General features: G+C 49.7%; 1 protein-coding gene across 3 annotated transcripts in view; it reads right to left on the bottom strand.

The window, feature by feature from the left end:
* The window catches only part of XYLB (xylulokinase), a 54,251-nt gene that overhangs the window by 16,502 nt on the left and 17,737 nt on the right, over nt 1–20,012 (bottom strand). For all 3 annotated transcript variants that reach the window (XM_037014158.2, XM_073222250.1, XM_073222251.1), the window contains 7 exons: nt 19,664–19,782; nt 16,258–16,339; nt 13,225–13,265; nt 12,543–12,658; nt 11,653–11,768; nt 11,099–11,172; nt 9,250–9,346 (listed from right to left, as the gene is read on the bottom strand). In XM_037014158.2, coding sequence (XP_036870053.2) covers nt 9,250–9,346; nt 11,099–11,172; nt 11,653–11,768; nt 12,543–12,658; nt 13,225–13,265; nt 16,258–16,339; nt 19,664–19,782 — 645 coding nt within the window. The remainder of the gene's footprint in view (nt 1–9,249; nt 9,347–11,098; nt 11,173–11,652; nt 11,769–12,542; nt 12,659–13,224; nt 13,266–16,257; nt 16,340–19,663; nt 19,783–20,012) is intronic.

Raw genomic sequence — 20,012 nt, 5'->3', positions numbered from 1 at the left:
TTCTCCCTATTGTTTGCATGAAATATCTTTTTCCATCCCTTGACTTTTAGTCTGTGTATGTCTTTGGGTTTGAGGTGAGTCTCTTGTAAGCAGCATATAGATGGGTCTTGCTTTTTTATCCATTCTGTTACTCTGTGTCTTTTGATTGGTGCATTCAATCCATTTACATTTAGGGTGATTATTGAAAGATATGTACTTATTGCCATTGCAGGCTTTAGATTCGTGGTTACCAAAGGTTCAAGGGTAGCTTCTTTACTATCTAGCCATCTAACTTAACTCTCTTATTAAGCTATTATAAACACAGTCTGATGATTCTTTATTTCTCTCCCTTCTTATTCCTCCTCCTCCATTCTTTATATGTTAGGTGTTTTATTCTGTACTCTTTTGTGTTTCCTTTGACTGCTTTTGTGAGTAGTCGATTTTATTTTTTGCCTTTAGTTAGTATTTGTTTGGTCTGATTTCTTTGGTCTTTATTTTCTCTGTTGACATCTATTTAGCCTTAGGAGTGCTTCCATCTAGAGCAATCCCTTTAAAATACCCTGTAGAGGTGGTTTGTGGGAGGCAAATTCCCTCAATTTCTGTTTGTCTGGGAATTATTTAATCCCTCCTTCATATTTAAATGATAATCATGCTGGATACAGTATTCTTGGTTCAAGGCCCTTCTGTTTCATTGCATTAAATATATCATGCCATTCTCTTCTGGCCTGTAAGGTTTCTGTTGAGAAGTCTGATGATAGCCTGATGGGTTTTCCTTTGTAAGTGACCTTTTTTCTCTCTCTGGCTGCCTTTAATACTCTGTCCTTGTCATTGATCTTTGCCATTTTAATTATTATATGTCTTGGTGTTATCCTCCTTGGGTCCCTTGTGTTGGGAGTTCTGTGGGCTTCCATGGTCTAAGAGACTATTTCCTCCCCCAGTTTGGGGAAGTTTTCAGCAATTATTTCTTCAAAGACACTTTCTATCCCTTTCTCTCTCTCTTCTTCTTCTGGTACTCCTATAATATGAATATTGTTCCTTTTGGATTGGTCACACAGTTCTCTTAATCTTCTTTCATTCCTGGAGATCCTTTTATCTCTCTCTGACTCAGCTTCTCTGTATTCTTGTTCTCTGATTTCTATTCCATTAATGGCCTCTTGCATCTCATCCAGTCTGCTCTGGAGTCCTTCCAGAGATTGTTTTATTTCTGTAATCTCCCTCCTTACTTGCTTCTTTAGCTCTTGCATATTTCTCTGCAGGTCCATCAGCATGGTTATGACCTTTATTTTGAATTCTTTTTCAGGAAGATTGGTTAAACCTATCTCCGCAGGCCCTCTCTCGGGGATTGTCTGGGTAATTCTGGACTGGACCAGATTCTTCTGCCTTTTCATGGTGATAGAGGTAGCTGCAGGCAGGTAGTGTGTGTGTCAGCTGGGAGAACAAAGTCCTTTCCTGTCTGCTGGTTGCCTTGCCCTTCTCTGCTGCCTCTGTCGGGTACCCACACTCCTGGAGCAGCTTCCAGGTTAATCCCCTAAGCTTCCATGGGCAGGGTCACGGTCAGAGTAGCCCAGAGCCCTGCTGGGAGTGGCAGGCGAGCCAGGTGTGCTCTCCTGCAAGAGCGGCACCCCTTTGCACCTTGCCCCAGTTTCTTCTGCCTGTGCCGAGCAGCTGCACACCAGCGGCGGCCTTTGGGTCTGGCCCAGGTGGCTGGGCGCAGGGGGGAGATTCTGGGTGGCTGCTGGGGGTGCGGCCGCTCCCAGGCTGCTCGGCCACCGCAGGGGAAAGAATATCTAAATAATAAAAGATATTATTCCATGGTCTTGGATGGGTTTGAATTAGCATAATTATAAATGTCAACTTTTTCAAATTAATTGATAAATTCAATACAACCTAAGGAAAAATCCCAACTGAATTTTTTAAAGGAAATGAACCAAGTTATTATAAAATGTTGATGGAAAAATAAAGGTGCATAAGTAGCTAAGACAATATTGAAGACACTAAAGAAAAGCAAAGAAGGGGTGAACTGCTACGTAGGTATTAAGACAGTGTTGGGGGCTGAATTATGTCCCCCTGAAAAATTCATATATTTAAGTCCCAACGTCCTGTACCTCAGCAGGTGACTGTATTTGGAGATAGATGCCTCTTTGGAGAGGTGATTGATTAAAATGAGGTCATTAGGGGGAGCTCTAATCCAACACGGCTGCTGTCCTCGTAAGAGAGTATTAGGACACACAAGAGAAAGCCATGTGAAGACACAGGGCAAAGACTGGCATCTATAAGCCAAGGGGGGGGTCCTCAGCAGAAACTAACTCCGCCGACACCTTGATTCAGACTCTAGCCTTCAGCATGGTCTGAAAATAAATTTCTGTTGTTAAATCCATTCAGTCTGCAGTACTTTGTTGTGCAGCCCTACTCAACTAATACAAGCACACTGCAAAGCCATAACAGTTTGTCCCAAGAACAGACAAATAAAGCAATAGACTGAGAAGAGGGTACAGAGAGAGACCCACGTATATATAGGAACTTGATAAATGATAAAAGGGCACCAAAAGTAACAGGGAAAATAGAACTGCGTCACCATGTGGAAAGAAATTAAACTGGATCCCACTTTACACCAGTCACAAAGATGGACTTCGGCTGGATCAGGGTCCTAAATGTGGAAGTTACACTAACAGCAGAAAATGTAAAACAATATTTCTCTTAAACCATATCTCAGACACATAAAATTTAGGATGAAAAATGAGTGGACTTAATTTAATCAGAATTCTGTTCACTTGCTAACACTATAAATAAGGTTCACGGGCCCATGACATAAGATGCTTGCAAACTGGAAAACTGACAAGGATCTAATATTCCAAGTGTACAATAAACTCTTGCAAATCAGTAAGAAAAAGACAGGAAATCCAAAATGGGAAAAATGGGAAAGGATATAAATAGCCAATTCACAGAGGGGAAAAAAAAATGAAAGTTACAAAGGGCTGTTCAAACTCTTTATTCATGAAAGAAACCCAAATTAAACCCACACTGAGATACCAGTTTACATCCATCAGATTAGCACACGACTCAAAGGTGCTTAATGCTAAGTGTTGGCAGGAGTGTTGGAACCCTCAGGCCTGCTGCTGCGAGGAGAGGAATGATATCAGGGTGGCCAGACTCAGCCTCGTCTCCCCAGGCCCCAACCAACCCCTCTTCGTTCCCCCAGGTTGAGCAGCAACTGCATCTGAGCTCAAGATAAAGGGCTGCCCTCCAGCAAAGGAGAGCTACTTTGGGGGAGGCTGATGCGGAGGCTGCCTGGAAGGACTAAGGGGAAGGGAACTTGGCGTAACACTTCCACCAGGGCAGATGGGAGGGATGTGGAAGCTAGCCCAGCAGAGAAAAACGCTGTATTCATCCTCCAATCAGAATGAATTCCGGCTAATTCGGTCATTTGAAACTGTTGAGAGGACTCTAGGTTAAAGCATGCACAGTGCCCAGGATAAATCTGATGTCACCACATCTACCCACACAGCCTCTCCACAGAGCCCCATGCTGGAGTGGGTGGTGGGAGACCCACTGGGAGGAGACTCAGGCTTGCGGTCTACACTGAGAGACTCAGTCACTCATTCAGTGCCACGAACCCACAGAAAAGTATCAATGGGAACAAACAGAACAGCTTAGAAGAAAAAGAGCTCAGGGTACAAAAAGCAAATTTGAAAAAAATTCTAACATTTATCCTAAGAGGTATTGGAGGGGTATAGAATAAATAAAACAAGAATATAAACCATTATGAAAAAGAACCAGGACACAAGAATGAGTTCCAGAAGTTAAAGAACAATATACGATTACAAAAAAATTAAAGGAAGAGTTACAGAAATGAAAAAGCAAAATACAATTACAAAAAAATTAAATGAAAAGGCTACGTAGCAGAATAAACATGGCAAAACCTGATCTGATGTCCTGATTTGAAGACACAATCCAGGAAATTTTCTACAACTGAAAGTGATTTAAACGAAGAGACAGAAAATAAACTTAGAAGACGAAGAATTCACTTATCCTTTTAAGATGTATTCATTCGAAAAATATTTAGGGAGAGCCCAACTATGTCCCAGAAGTGGTTTAAGCAACTGGGAATAGCTGGTTTAACAAGATAGGCGACATTTTCACTCTCAGAGAGCTCCTATTCCAGCTGGAAGCACGGACAATAAACAGCTAGATTAACAAAACAATAGTGATCAGGACAAGTTCTTTGATGAAATAAAGCAGAGTGTGAAAGAAGAGAGAGGATGCGAACTCAACAGTCCAAACAGGTTTATTTCTGAACCTGAGAGGGACCCCTCTGTCCTGGCCAGCAGAAAGTAAACAGGGTCTCTAACAGGTCAAGAGGCTTTTTATGGCCAGGGCTTTGGCAGGCTCTTTTGAGGGGAGGGGTCAGGGGAAAGGTGGGCTTGTGGCTTGCTGACGTGTCCTCTGGAGAATGCTTGTAGCTTAGGTAAGATGACACTTAGGTCTCTCTGAGATGGTGGCTGGGCTTATTCAAAAGGCAGTACTCCGGTCTGGATTCTATCAGAGTGAAATTAGGACCAGAGAGCCACATCTGGTCTAATTCAGGGTTTCTCAACTTTGGCCCTATGAACATTTTGGACTGGATAATTGTGGTGGGGCCACTCCTATGCATTGCAGGGTGTCTGACAGTGTCCTTGCCTCCACCCATAAGATGCCAGTAGCACTCCCCACTAGTGATATCAAAAGTGCCTCCAGATATTGTCAAATCGCCTCTGGGAGGCAAAACTGCCCCTGTTGAAAACAACCACTGGTCTAAGGTGAATTTTAATAAAAAGAACAGAGAAACTTGGAGGGAATGAACTAATGCACTGAACTTCCCCAAGGTAAAGACAACCAGATGCATTCCAGTGAAGGGGCCAGTGAGTGAGTCATTCAGCACAGTGAATGACTAAGGCCTAGACCTAGACACTGAGAAGTTTCAGGAGCCTAAGAAAAAAATAGGCATTTAGATGGGCATCAGGCTTCCCTGATAACACTAAAAGTCAGAAAACAATGGAACATTATTTTCAAAGTTCTGAAATAATACGATTTTTAAACTCAGAATTCCACATATTGTAAAAGTAGCGTTTAAGCGTGAAGGCAGAATAGGGATGTCTTCACAGAGACCACTCCCCCTGCCCCCGTGACCCCCACCCCTACATGAAAGAATTGTCAAGGGCGGCCTGAAGCAAAGATGAAATGTGTGAGATAATAAATGGAGGTGATCAAAGGAGCCAGCCAGATGTATAATTTAAATAATGACTGATTATAATGCACACAAATTAGCAACATTCCAGAACCAGAAAATGGAAGTTGAAAAAAGGAGGGAAGAGAGGGAACGGGGTGTCTTCTTGGGGAAAATACAGCCCCTGAGCAGAATGTAAATTCTAAATGTTGATCAAAAACTATAAACTTTAATATGAATGTTAAAACTTTAAGGGTAATTACTGGGAAAAGAGGGACAGATTTTAGGAAATGGAAATGCCTCCAGGGCCTGGAAGGGTAGTGGAACCATAAGGACTAAGCCAGGGTCTGACGCCGAAGGGCGATGTGCCCTGAGTGAGCAGCCCTCCTAAGAGAATTTGATCTGAAAATTTAAACATTACACTAGCCAAATATGACAAGCTCTAGAGATAGGTTCTGCACTCAGTTGTCAGTGCACCACCCATGCCTGTGAAGAGGAAAAGAGATGAAGTAGTGAAAAATAAGAAAAAGAACTTTCACAAGACTGTTCAGCATTGCTCCTAAAACTGAACTGGAAAGACCAAATGTATATCACAGAAGAAGGGATAAATAAATCGTGGCATAGTCTTGTGATGGACTACTACACTGCAGTAAGAGTTTACCAGGAACAGCTGCACTAATTCACCTGGATGAATTAAAAAATAACGAGTTCTAGAAGCAAGTCACATAAAAGCACTTACAGTATAATTCCATATATCATGAAGTCCAGAAGCAGGCAAAGAAGAAATGTAATTTTAGGGACGCATAGATGGCAAAACCATAAAGGAACCTCACGGGAATGATAACAAAGACAATCAGGATAGAATTACCTGGCAAGGCGGATGGGGATGCAAATGAAAGAGGGTAGACAGGACGGCTCTAAGGGTCTGGCTGTGTTCTATTCCTTAACCAAGTGCTCAATAAACAGGTGTTTATTGGCATGTTTTACAATTAGCTGTGTGATGCTTACACTCCGCTATAAGCACAATATTTTTCACAATAAAAAATAATAAACCTCAGTCTAATATAAGACATATAGTTCCACTTCCAGTTAAAATGGAGATGGTCAAGAAAGAACATCACATGTGTTGTCACAATGAGAGGACACCGAATAAACAGACAAAAACATATTTGCAGTTGTGAATGCAAACAAGGTGACATAAAAGAAATTCTGGAAATCAAATTCCTTAAGTGCTGACTCATCCCGGTGGTACACAACAGGTGCAGCAGGAAGTCTCCAGAAGCAGATAAACTTTGCCAGATAGAACCTGTCGAACATTGGCAGCTGCATGTGGTGGCCAGAGGCACCCTCTTGTAGGCCAGTCCCCCGACAACAACGCCCCAGGCCGTGTGAGCAGTGATGTGGCAGCTGGGGGCAGGGAAGGTAGAGAGGACCTGGATCTCAGTGCTTAGGTCTGTGTGTTCCTATAACGCATGGCTCTTTTACAAATACTCGTTTATTAAATGAGTATTTAAATAGAAATCATTGTTTTAAGGCCCTGCTGCCACCTGCCCTCCTGCCCCACCTTCGGCCCTGGCCACTGAAGTGTCTGGGTTCAGAAAGGCACGCCAGCTTCCTACAGAAACCATCCAGGCTCTGGGAAGATGTGCCATGTGATTCCATGCTGGGAAATCAGAACAACCCCTCATGCCTGACAGCCAGGAAAAATCTGGGGCATAAAGCGCCGTGAAGGTTTCTGACAAATGTTTAGATTTGTATATACAAAGGAAATAGGATGATTGGTGCATACAAACAAGCTCATAAAGGAGATCCGTAGGAACTCCAGGATGCTACGAGTGTTTGGAAAGAGAGTATGGGATCATAAGTAATTTTCTTTTCTTTATTTTCCAAACTTGCTACTATAGTTTTATTGCTTTTACAAATCAACCTAAACAAAGTGAAACATAAGCCTAAAGGGACCACAGCTTTAGCCCTGCTCAGCTGGTGCATATATATGTTTGATGGTGTCTAAATATTATGAGGGCAATCATTCCTTAAATAAAGCAGACAAGCCCAGTGGTTAAGAACCCAGAGTCTGTGGCCAAACTGGCTTGTTCAGAAGCTCTGCTTGGCCTGAGAACATGACTCGACACCCTGAGATTCCAGTCCTACCTCAGGCACATTGTTAATATGGATGAAGTGGTCAGGAGCCAGGCCAGACATACAGTAGGTGCTCAAGTGCTGGTGGCTATTAACGAGCATCATCGGTCCTGCCTTAAGCACCTCTTTCTCCTTCTCAGACACTATTAAAGCAAGATGGAGACTGATGGAGCAGGACATGCCAGGGGTGGGCCCATACAGCAGCCAGGGAGGCTGCCTCACACCGCACAGCCCTCTGGGGTTCCAAGCACGTTCCTTTAGGTGACCTTGCTGAGGGACCCAGCATAGCTGGCAGGCCAGGTGTGCCCTGCTGTCTCGCTTGCTAAGGGGATAAGCAGTGTTACGCTGTTTTGCACAAGAAACATGTTGGAGGCTGGAGTGATCACATCCCCCCTCCTGAGCCCAGGGCCTCCCCTCACACTGGCTGTGGGGATGGTCCCCCCAGAGCGCCCCTCCTGATGGCCAGAGGTCCTCATGCCAGACACTTGGCACCAACCTCAGCACCATCCCTGCCCTGCTCAGGAACTCTGAAGTCTTTGGTGACCCCTAAGGCATTTCCTTTTACACTTTGAGCAGGTGGGTGGAGAGGACTGGGAACGTTTACAACACTCACCTTATCATTTTTACTGAACACACATTCATCCTGAAAAGTGTACATGCACATCCTAAGCCAACAGCCTGACAAAGTTCCATGGGCTAAACACACCCATGTAACCCAGGAAACAGAGCACCCCAGAGACCCTCGCACACCTTTCTGAAAGGTTAACTGCCAGCTGTGCTGACCGCCCACAGCAGCTTTCACTGCCATCTGTTTCTGAATTTGATCCACATGGGATCCTGCCATGCATGCTTTTGCATTTGGGTTCTGTTGCTCCATTAAATTTGTGAGATTCATCTGCTCTGGCGCACGTAGTGAGGCTGGTTTATTTTCATTTCAGTGCAGCGTGGCATTGCATGACGACCCCTGTGCATCTACTCTGTCTGCTATCACTGGGCACTGCGTTGTTTCTGGTGTGGAGTTACTGCACCCGGGGCTGTGCTGCGCATCCATAGGGCACATACGCACACACTCCTGTTAAGCCTTCACAGGACTGAGGAGGTGGGACCACCAGGCAGGAGTGCAGGCAATGTTAACACATGCTGCCCAATGCTTATTTTCAAAGTATCCTTTTACTTGTTGGTTCAAAGACATAAAACATATACTAGTAGACCCTGGATGGCCCATAAAAGGATCACAGGGAGCCCCTCAAGCAAAGAGGCTTTGGGGTTCTTTATCTTCTCCAGTAATGACGGCCACTGCCCAGAAGGACACATACATCTTAGAGGCCTGGACTGCAACCTCCTTGCAGAGCCCCGACCATTCCAGCACCATCCATGAGGGGACCTCCCTGACCTCCTACAGCTCCCATTCCACAGCCCCAGTTCTCAGAAACCCCTCTCCCACCCGGGGCCTCCCCAACCCTGGTTCTGTTTTCCATTCCAGATCTCTCAGTTTTGCAGCAGTTTTGCCTCCCCACTCTCCCTGTCCAAGCTAAAATGCTCAGATCTGTGCCCCACAGGCCAGTGGGGCCTGCCCAGGCCAGAACACAGGGACCAGTCATGGCCCCAGCCCAGACCTTTCCCACCTACATTAACCATGCCCTCAGGGTCCCAGGCCTGGCCTGCAGGTTAGTGGTTAGAGTTGCAGAAAGACCTCCAAGCCCTACAGCTCTGGGCCAGAGATCAGGACCCAGGGAAGGAATGGAGAGGCAGGAGCCTGTGCCTGCCCTCTGTGTCCATCAGCTCAGTCTCACCTCCAGGGCCAGGCTCGTCTCCCTCCTGCTCAGCCATCAGGAGCCTTGACAGATGGTGCCCTGCTAGGCCTGGCCTGAAGGCCAAGAAGAAGGGTGAGACCCCCACCCCAGAGCACAGCCCAGCGGCTCACTTACTGATGCGATAGCCCAGGCCCTCGGCATGGATCCTCTTGGCCATGAACTGTCCTTCCACCAGTGCCCGGATCTCCACATCCTCGGGGAATGCTGAGACCTGTTCCAGGAGAAAGTGGGCAGAGTGAACTCTCACTGCCACCACTGTGGTTGTGTGCATGTGCGTGTGTGTGCGCGCGCGCGCGCGTGTGCATGCCATCTTCTTAGCTCAGATTCAGCACTCGTGACTCAGGCCTCCAGCACAGCTCATGCATAGCCCTGTCACACGAACTAACTCCCTGTCACATACACTCACACATGCTTGTAGCCCCTGTGTGTGACCTGGGGAGCCAGCACATCACTGAGCTCAGTCTTAGGCCACCCAGCGTTCAGGTCTACCTCTGCCCTTTGGCTCCATGACCTTGAATAGCTTAAGCACATCTTGCTGAGCCGCATTTTCTTTCTCAACACAACTGAGGTGACCATGGCACTCGTGTTTTAGGGTGGCTTTATGACCACACGGGCAGCAGTACTGGCTAGGGGAGCTGGGGCACATGCCCTTGGGCGGGGCCAGGGGCAGACCCGCCACCCTCCCAAACACCCAACCTGACTGTCTGTTTTCAGGGCCTTAATGGCCCTCCACCTGTACCCATGCCCTCTGCCCTGGTGGGATCCTCCTCCTCCAGGTCCAACTTCACAGCCACCTCCTCAGAGAGGCACACCTGGTCACCCACCCAGGGCAAGTCCCCAGCCCGGCCCAGCCTTCTCTTGTCCCTTCCTGGCCACGTCACACACCATAATCATGTGTGTCTGCTCACGTTTGCTGCCTAGCTCCCTCCCAGACCATGGGCTCTGTGGGACAGGGGCCATGTCATCTGATGTCCTGTGTGTCCCCAGTGCCTGGCACCAATCATACACATCTGGTGGTGAAATGCCTGAATGAGGAAAACTACCTTCTCCCTGTCAAATCTGGACAGATTCACACAAGAGAATGGCTATGTCCTCCCTGTGAACCACAGACACTGACCTGACCCCCAGAAGGCGAGATGAGAGCCCCACCTTTCCCTTTACAATCCAGGAAGGAACACCTTGCCCACCACATAGTCTGGTGCAAACCGCAGTGTGGCACTGCCAGCCAGACGGCCTACGAGGCTCCCAGATGGCTACTGGGCAGACACGTCTCTCAGGTCAGTGCAAGTGTGGGGGCGCGCTCTGGGAACTGCCTCACAGAAAAGTCAATTCAAAACAGCAAGCATGGACCAAGACCTCCCTGGGAAGGCTGCACAGTGGTGAGGAAATAAATCACGGTCAGAGAGGCCTGGGTTTGCCCCCTCCACCATCCGGGCCCTCGTGACCTGCGTGTTATTCAGCCTCTCTGGGCCCCCGTTTCTCCATCTGTAAAGGGGATGATAGGACCCACCTCACACAGTTGCTCTGAGAAGTAAATGAGGAAGACACAGAAAACCCTAGCACAGTGCCTGGAAGAACACAACATAACCAGTAACTGCCCCAATAAATGCTGGGAAGCGCTAGTGCCTCCCACCCCAGAGGCTCTCCTAGCTCTGGAGATCTGGGAAGTGGACATGAGCTCCCTGGGTAGATGGGCTCTGTGACCGCCAGGGACAGTGTGGCACAGGCTGACTCAGGTAGAACCCCTGGGTGATCTGCACCCCTCTTTGGGTGAAGGGGTACATCTGTCCTAGACCCTGCTGCTTCCCCAACATCTAGAAAGCACCCCAGCCAGTAGAAAATGTTTATCCATAGATGAAGAAATGAAGGAGGTCCTGAAAAGTAGCTCAATTTGGCAGATGATCGTTATAGTCAATACTCAAAAGTGGAGCCAGTGTGGCTCCAACACCAACAGGGCACGCACCTTACAGTTGTCTGCGCTAAACCTGTGACGCCCAGTAATCTCAGGGGTGATCTCCATTACGTCAAAATAAAAGCCTGAAACAAGACCAGGAAGAGATTAGCTGCCTGTGGTCAAAAACAAAACACAAGCTCCTCGAAGACTTCGGAAGAGCAGTGAAAGGGCCTGCGTCCCTGCCCCTGGGCCCAGCAAACTCCTCTTGGGCAAGCAGCCCCGCACACCCTGCACATCAGCTGGGGTTCCATCTGGGGACACGCCCCTCCCCTCCAGCCCAGCACTGGTCCTTCTTCCCAGGGACCCGGAACTGTGTGTCTGGGGCAGAAAGCTACACTGGCAGATGTACTGCCGTGGAGCATCTGTGAGGCAGCCACCTCTGGTGCCGGGGCTCTGAGGGGCCAGAGGACACAGCCACGGCCCGGTCTTCCACTCAAGAGTATGGGGCAGCAGTGCAGACAGACAGGGCTCCCCGCGCCTTCTCCACAGCCCTCCTGCCCCACCCCGACCCTGGCCCGCCCGCCAGCTGCGCTTCCCAGGTGCAGTGTCTCCCAGCAGCCTACCCAGGCTCCCGCCATTCCCCAGCTCCGTGGACCGCAGCGCCCTGGAGAACTCAGTCCAGGAACAGGCAGCGGACTCATCGCGGATCTGCTCTCTCATGAGGGAGCCGTTTTTGAAGCTGTAGAAGTGCACACAGCACTGAGGGGGCACCCAGGGCTGACAGGGCCCATGTGTTTGGGTGAAGAGTCCCAAGAGGGACTGCAGATCAGGCTGAACCACAACCCCTGCCAGTGCATGGCAGGGAGCTAAGGCTTTCCCCCGACAGCAGGCCCAGCACATGTCCCGGGGAGCACGGGGAGATGCCCTTGTCCTGGGCTGTGTATGGAGGAGGCTGCCACAACAGAGGCCCAGGGAGAGACAAGGAGCTGTGGTTTCTATATGCTGTGCCACCTGGACACTGCAGTGAGACTGGCTACACTAACTAGGCTGCCAGATTCCCCAGGGGTGCTGGGGCTTGGACTAGGGCTCAGAAACCTCCCTCAGTAGCTTCTAGCACGTCTCCAGTGCCTGTGGTCAAGATGCAGAGCCACCCCTCCCATGAGAACTGCCAGGAGGCAGGATGTCCTCAGTACCATTTGTTGAAGGTCTACACATGTCAGATGTGTGACAATACAATGAAGCAATCCTCTTATTCTTCCCATTTTATGAGCAAAGTGTGGTTCAGATATGCTGTGGGATCTGCCCCCAGCCATACAGGAAACAGTGTTGGGGTTAGGACTTGATCTGGGTTTGGGGGACGCTAGGTCCTGGATTCTTCCCCTCCCAGCTCTGCTGTCAGCAAGACCCACTGAGTCCCTGGGGCTCTGCTGCCCAAGGAGCCCACATGGTGGATGGACTCTGGGTGCTCCAGAGGGCGCCAGACCTGCCTGCACCGCCTCCCCGCCAGGCCTACCACAGGAGCGCCATGTAGTGCTGGGGGTCCACCGGGTTGCAGAAGATGTGGCCCTCCAAGGCAGGCACGGGCTCCTGCAGCCAGAGAAACAGGGTGTCGCTGGTGCCCAGGCTCACCTGGGGAGAAATGGGCAGAGGTGAGGCGCCGTGGTCTCTGCCTTGACCCCTGCGCTCCGCTCCTCCTGCTGCAGACCTCAGGTTAATGCCACTCCCTTGGAGAAACCTTCTGGCCCTTCCACACCAGGTGAATCCAGAATCCAATCCCCGGGCTCTGGCTCTCATGGATCATGCGGGCCAATTTTCTAGAACTTACTATATTTACATCTACCTAATGGTTTAGGTGATGACTGGTTCCCTGGTCACTTTCCCACTAGACCCAGCAGGACATGAGTAATGCCTTCTTCATTCGTCTGGGGAGATCCCAGTCCTCTGGCCCAAGGTCTGACCCTTCTGCCACTGTGCCCAAGACTGCCCGTCAAGACACGCAAGGGGGACCTGCCGCTCAGCAAAGGCCATGGCCTTCTAAGAGAGATGTAGGTCCTGGGGCCTGGGTCTCCCTACACCCTCCCTCAGCTGCCTCTGGGACCAGCAGACCCTGTGATAGGCAGCAAAGATGCTACCAAGACCCAGCACCCTTGTTCCCAGGGCAGAAAGCACCGGCTCCACCGTGCAGGTCACCTTACCGCAATGTCACCTTCCTCCAGCCTCATGCCTGCCAGTGATGCTAAGGATGGGAGGGGAGCTCTGGTTAGTGGGAGGTCTCATGGGAACCAAGCAAACCACATGCAGCCCCAACATCCCACCCCAATCCGCGTGCCAGGGTAGAGGCAGGGACAGGGTGAGCTGAGGGCTCAGGAGGCCCCAAGGGGAGGTCTGGGGCTTGCAGCCTCTGTGGCCAGGACCTCTGATTAGGGCTGGGAAGCTCTTCTAAAAGGGTGCAAACTCCCCACCTGCTGTCAGGACTCCCAGGAGTGTAGCATGTCAAGGGGGCTGGGTCTGTACACCAGGACACACATGGCAGAGGAAACAAAGCAGGGACAGGAGGGTTGGAAGGGACCAGGACTATGCTGACTTCCACCCTTAGATGCGAGGCCCACAGTGATCCTCCTCTGCTTTGTTCGCTGATGTTCTCTGGAACTGAGATGAGGTCTGGCATGTAGTAAGTGCTCCCTGAACGTCAAGTTAGTGAGCGAGTCGGGAAAAGGAGACTTGGGGAAGAGCAGGTGCACCCAAACCTTGCTGCTGAGGTATATCAGCAGCGTGCCAGCCTCGGATCCAGGAATCCCAGCCCTGAGCACTTATCCTAGAAGGACAAGGGACGAGATGGGATGTGCATCTCAACATTGTTTGTATCACCCAAATGCTGGAAGTCACACCAGCCCTTTCAGTGAAATAAATGCTGGGCCAACTGAACCCCCAGACAGCCATGGAAACGATGTTGCACAAAAATACTGCCAGGGTTAATTAAAGTAATGTGCTTTTTTATGAGCACAGGAAGAAAGGTGGAAGGATACCATTAAATGTTCAACTTTGATTACCTTTAGGCTAAAGGATTATGGATGATTTTCACATCCTTCCTTTGGTTTGTGTACTTAAGGGTTTTTTTCTGCAGTGAAAAGATAGTCTGGGTGCCTGGTACTGTTGTTTTAATACAGAAGTAACTAATGCCTTGTCTAAGGAAGCAGCCATCTGGGGATCAGACTCAAGGAGGGACCAGCTAGGGGCTACCTGCCTGCCCTCCAACAATCAGTATGAAACCAAAGTCCAAGAGAGGATCAGAAAGCTCCTTCTCCATCGTTCCTGCTCAAATACTCCCAGAAGCTCACACTCCTGGTTACAGTGGTTACAAGGCAGGTAGGTTATCCTGCCTGACAATCTTCTGGTTGACAGAGTAGGTCTCAAAATATACATTTTCCTAATGAGACTCAATAAAGTTATTTCCATTTTGAAAGGAAAACAGACATGATGTGTATCAACTGTACTTCAATAAAGAAATAATTTGAAAACTTTTTTCAACAGACGTGGCCCACTGAAGTGCAGAATTTTCCCAATTTGGAACTTATGCACCAACCGTCCTTTCCCGGGCCAGGCTGATCCTCCCCACCTTTGGAGCAGACAGGAACTGGGGCCTGAGCATCCCCTGGGCACGAGAACACGTGCACCTCTCAAGGGCAGGGCCGGGGATGGAGAAGGGGCTTCCTGCGCTGCTGGTGCTGAAACCCGGTCACGGTCCACCAGGCTCCCCTTCAGCTTGGGTCCAGGAGGGCCAGGGTCCTCCTCCCCAGCCTGCTCTGCATTTGCTTTTGTGCTTTGACAACAGGGCTCCATGTGACAGTCTGCAGAAATGGCTCAGGGACCAGCACGACCCTCATCCAGCTCCTGGGGGTTCCTTCCAGGTGCCAGAGCCCAGGCTGTCCCAGGAGGGAGGGGTCACAGCCAGGTCACTGATGCAACCACAAGTGTGGCACAAGTCGGAGCCAAGCCCACGGGTCCAAAAGCAGACGGGGCCAAGGCAGAGCTAGGGACACCTAGCGGTGGCAATAATAATAGCAAGTTAAAGGGTTTTTTTCTGATCACAATAGGATACATAGACATTGCAGAAAACATGGACTATCATAACAAAATGCAGTAATTGCTATTGGGGATGGACTTTAACAAAGACCATCAACTCTATTTCTAGGAATCCAATTCCACTCCAAAACATATGTCTCTCTTTGTGTTTATTTATTTTTGATGTCCGTGTCCTGCTTACATGTACAACCATCAGGAAGTAAGTATGGAGGCTAACTGGGAAATCAGCAAATAACTGAGAATAAATGTTTTTCAAAGGAGGGGGAAATATAAGAAATAGAGGCCCACACTCCTTGACGAGAGAAGCAGGAGTGGTTCTAAGAAGGAAGTCAGCCCCCTGTGCAGCAGACCCTGGCCCCCATCTGCCCAGCAGCCCAAACCCTCCTCCAGGCACCTGGGACTCACTTCCTTGGAGCAGAAATGAATGCCTTGCAGGACGGCGATTTGGGGAAGGGTTGCCAGAGAAAAGGGAGGATGCTCAGCTAAACTTGTATTCCAGAGAAATGATGTTGGGGACATACTTAGATTAGAAAGTTGTATTTATCTGAAATTCAAATATTGTATGGGACACAAACTAAATAGTCATCGTTTCTCTGGAATTCACACATCCCTGGTGTCTTGTATTTGTATGCACTACATCCAGCACCCCTAATGTGGTAGCTCATCAGGAAAGAGGCTGCAGGGGTGGGCTGAGGGGCAGCAGCCTGGTGGCACTCAGGTGAGCCACTGGCCTCTCTTTGGGGACCTGATGACCCCTCTGGGAGCAGCCTCAGGAACCCCTAGAGGAGAGAGCAGGAAGGGACAAGGTGTTCAGATGAAGAGTGAGTCACACCTGCAGGTCAGGTGCCCGGGCAGAGACTCAATCAGGCTCCCAAGTAGGGGCTGGAGGACCTGGGGTGTTTGGTTTGGATCAGGAAAGACAGTGAGGCAGGGACGACCATCCTTCCTTAATGGGGGGATCTCAGTGGCTCCCGAGGGCAGCAGCAGGGCCAGCGTGGGGGCAGGCAGGCAAAAGGAATCAGATTTCAGCCGGGCAGCGGGGTGGCCCACCACAGAGGCTTCTCCAGGTTGCTGGGCTGGAGTTCAGACATGTCCAGCGTGGAACAGTCGGGCTCCTTGGAGACTGGGACCCCCAAGGTACTCACCTGGGTTGTCCCCCGTGAAGGCCACCACTTTGCATCCTGAAGGGAATCCGTAGCGCTGGACGTAGTAGGCAGAAATGGCTCCCTGGGGAGGAACGGCACACCTGCTGAGCACCACCCTCCGCACTCCAGGCCCCGGGAAGGCACCAGCCCGGGGCACTGGGCCTGCAGTCAGACCACTCCCTGTCGCAGAGCAGGGCCACCCCTCCTGCTCACAAAAGCCAGAGGAGGCCAGCATAGGTTTGGAACCATGAACACCAGGTCATCCCACTTGACAGTGAGATTCAAGACAGCTAGAACACACTCATCTCTTCCATGTACCCATTTTGTAAGCTCCAAATTCTGAATATAGCATTAAAAATAAATACATGAATAACAAGAGGACACAAGTAAGCAAACTCATGATGGTAGAAAATGCCTCACACACACATTCCATCAGCTCAGCAAGCAGACACAATGGAGACGTCAATGTTCTAAAGAAAATACATTGAAAAAGGCAGTGCGGAGGAGGGGATTCCTCAGGAGCCACAGGCCTCAGGCCCCTCCAAGGGCAGCTGTGGGAGGGGGCAGGGCACCACCCTCTGTACAGACCCACAGTTCTTGAGAAAACACAGTCATGAAAGGAAACTTTTTTTCCCTTTTTATGACTTTATCCCCTTCACCTCTTTGCCCATTTTTCTGAGGCCAAGAAGTTTATCTCTCAGGAGGTGGCTTATTCCGATGTAAGTCCAGAATTTTGTTGGATGGAGCAAAATTTTCTTCCCAGACACCAGGAAATCCCATCAGATATTTTAAACTTTTGAAACTAAGATAAAGAGGCACAAACTTCCAATTATAAACTAAAGTAGTTATGGGAGAAAAGTGCAGCACAGGGAATCCAGTCAGCAGCGCTGTAATAACTTTGTACGGGGACGGCTGGCGACTCCACTCAGCCTGGTGAGCATTTTGTAATGCCCATAATTGTCGAATCACTGTGTTGTACACCTGAAACCAATATAATATTGTATGTCAACTATACTTTAGTTAAAACATGTTTACAAGAAAAAGAAAAAAGGAAACAGCCTGAGTCAAGGCTGGTGGGCAGGTGGCTCACCTGCAGCAGTGATCCCAGGAAGCAAGAAGGCTCCTGGGAAGGAGGGGAGGCCCACCTGCAGTCGCTGTCGGGCTGGTCACCGCTGTGGACAATGTCTGAGGGGCTGTGTGAAATGGATCTGGGGATGGGGTGTCCCCATGGGGACGGGGTGAGGAACTCTTGCAGGCTCCCTGTTGAAGCCCTGGGGTAGGGGGGCTATTAACACCCTGAATCTCCAGGATAGCACAACACAAACACAGAGTCATAGAAGCGCTGGGCGCAAAGTGGGAATGACATGCAACTCAGGCAGGGTGCTGCCAGGCAACACCTGCGTGAAGCCACAATGGCTGGTGGAAAAGGTGGGCTGGGAGGACACAGCGGGAGCCTCGAGAGGTGCTCGATACAGCACATCACCAAGCACTTCCCCGCAGGAACAAGAAAGCTCTCTGGGCACTACCTTCAAAAACAGAGCAGATGGAAAACAGGGATTTGCTTGTTTTACCCCATCACATGGGCACATATGTTACAAGTGAAAACACACTTTTCAGAACCAGTTCTTTTCTGTTCCTCAAGCTGCTAGTCTCCACACAGCCTCCCTGTTGGAGGCAAGTGTTCTCAGCATAAGGCAAACACAGCCTGCTGCCACGGACAACACACTTCTTCCATCACACATGTAACTAAAACCTGAGCATGGACTACCAGCCCCAGAGGTTCAGCTGCTTTTTCTGCCATGCATCAGTGTGCCTGGGTCCTGAGCTCTCTGCGTTGGTGGGCGGCCCTTCCTCGGGCTGTGCGTCCACCCCAGGCACCCTGGATGGTGGTGGTGTGGCTTTGAGGTTCTGTTCAGGTCACTGTTGATCTTGGAAAAGGGCTTCTGTGGCTGGGCCTCCCGCGGAAGCACCTGCTGTAGCCTGATCCGCCTCCTGCCCCCGCCACAAGCTCCATGCCTCTTCTCAGCCAACACCATCCCTCCCAGGATTTCTGTTGTTCTGGCTGTGCGGCATGTGTGCCCCGCCAAAGCGCCCCGAGGGCAGGGCCCAGGTCTTTCTCTGCTGCAATCTCTCCACAGAACAGCGAGAACTCAGCTGGCCACCTAGAGGAAAGCAGTGTTCACAGCCAGTGTCTGTTCTGAATAAGGGTGCCAACTGATGGTTAAACATTTTTAATTGGATTGCTTAGTGTTTTGTTATGGAGTTCTTCATCTGTTTTGGATGTTAGCCCCTTACCAGATACATGATCTGCAAATATCGTCTCCCATTTGGTGGCTTGCCTTTTCATTTTGTTGACAGTATCTTGTGTTATGCAGAAGCTTTTTAGTTTGAAGGAGTCCCGCTTGTTTCCTTTTACTTTTGTTGCCTTTGGGGTCAAAGCCAAAAAATCATCACCAAGACTGATGTCAAGGAGCTAACCACCTGTTTCCTTCTAAGTTTCTTGGTTTCACATCCTCCGTTCAGGCCTTTCATCTGTTCTGAGTAAGTGTAAGGCAGTGGTCCAGTCTCATTCTTTTGCATGTGTCTGTCCTGAATGTTTTAATATTACTCTTGGGACCAGGCACGCTCTCAAGCACTTCACTGTATCAGCTCATTTATTGTGCACAACAGCCAGATGAGAGAGCAATCATCAGACTTCCCACTGTTCCCGGAACAACGGGGTGATGAGGAGGCTGAAGTGCAGAGGGAAGTGGCAGAGACGGGATTCCGTACCAGGAAGTCTGACACTGGGGCCTGTGCCCCCTGCCCCCCAGCTGCGTCAGATTTCTTTCTGTTTTCTCCAAGCTGCCTGCTTCAAGCTTCAGTGGTGTCCCTAGTCCTGGAATTTCAATGTTTCCCACGGTGTGCAATCACCTGGGGGCTTCTGCCTTCAATTTTCTTTCCTATTCTAATAAATTTCCAGTGGAATCTTCCAAAGTCCCCCACCTGTCTCCGCTGCCCTACCGCAGTAATCTATACATACCCTGAGCACCTACTAAGTGCAAGGCACCGATCCAGACATTCGCTTTGACTCATGTCAAGTACTTGTCTTCCACAGATTGAAAATGTCATTGTGCACACCTATGTGTAAATGAATGAGTGTTGGGGGAGTGAGTGCGCATGCAGGTGTGAGTGTATGTGAGTCTGGGAGTGTGTGGGAGTGTGGGAGTTGTGGTGTGAGAGTGTATGTGTGCTGAGTGTGTGGTATGACTGTGTGTCTGACTTTGAGTGTGTGTGTGTGAGCATGAGTGTGTGAATATGAGAGTAGGTGTGTGTGTGTGTGTGTGTGTGTGTGTGTGTGCATGCGTGCACTGCTCCCCAGGAGCTGCCAGCTCTGAGCGGGCCCACACTGGGGAAGGGGACCTACCACACATGAGCAGGAGGGCACCAGGGGGCCGAGCTTCCCCTCCAGCTGAGGTGCACAGGCACCAAGGCAAGCCTGCGACCAGACTTTGTCCTGAATCTGCAACAGATTCATTCCAGAACCTAAGGAAACAAAAAAAAATATATCTTCATAAAGGGCCTTTAGTAAAAGTGGCCCACCCACAGGGAGTGGGCACCCTCTCACAGCACACTTGCGCCCAAGCCCTTCCCCCAAGGTTTGTATGCTGCACACAGTCATCCTGGACCAGAGAACCAGAGGCCTGCCAACCCCACTTTCTCCAAATAGTCCCCTCAGCCTGGAAATGTGCTGCTGCCAGGCCAACAGGGTATGG

The sequence above is a fragment of the Manis javanica genome, chromosome 15 (genome assembly GCF_040802235.1).
Source record: "Manis javanica isolate MJ-LG chromosome 15, MJ_LKY, whole genome shotgun sequence".
Classification (NCBI taxonomy): Eukaryota; Metazoa; Chordata; class Mammalia; order Pholidota; family Manidae; genus Manis; species Manis javanica.
This window is presented reverse-complemented; position numbering and strand designations above follow the sequence as displayed.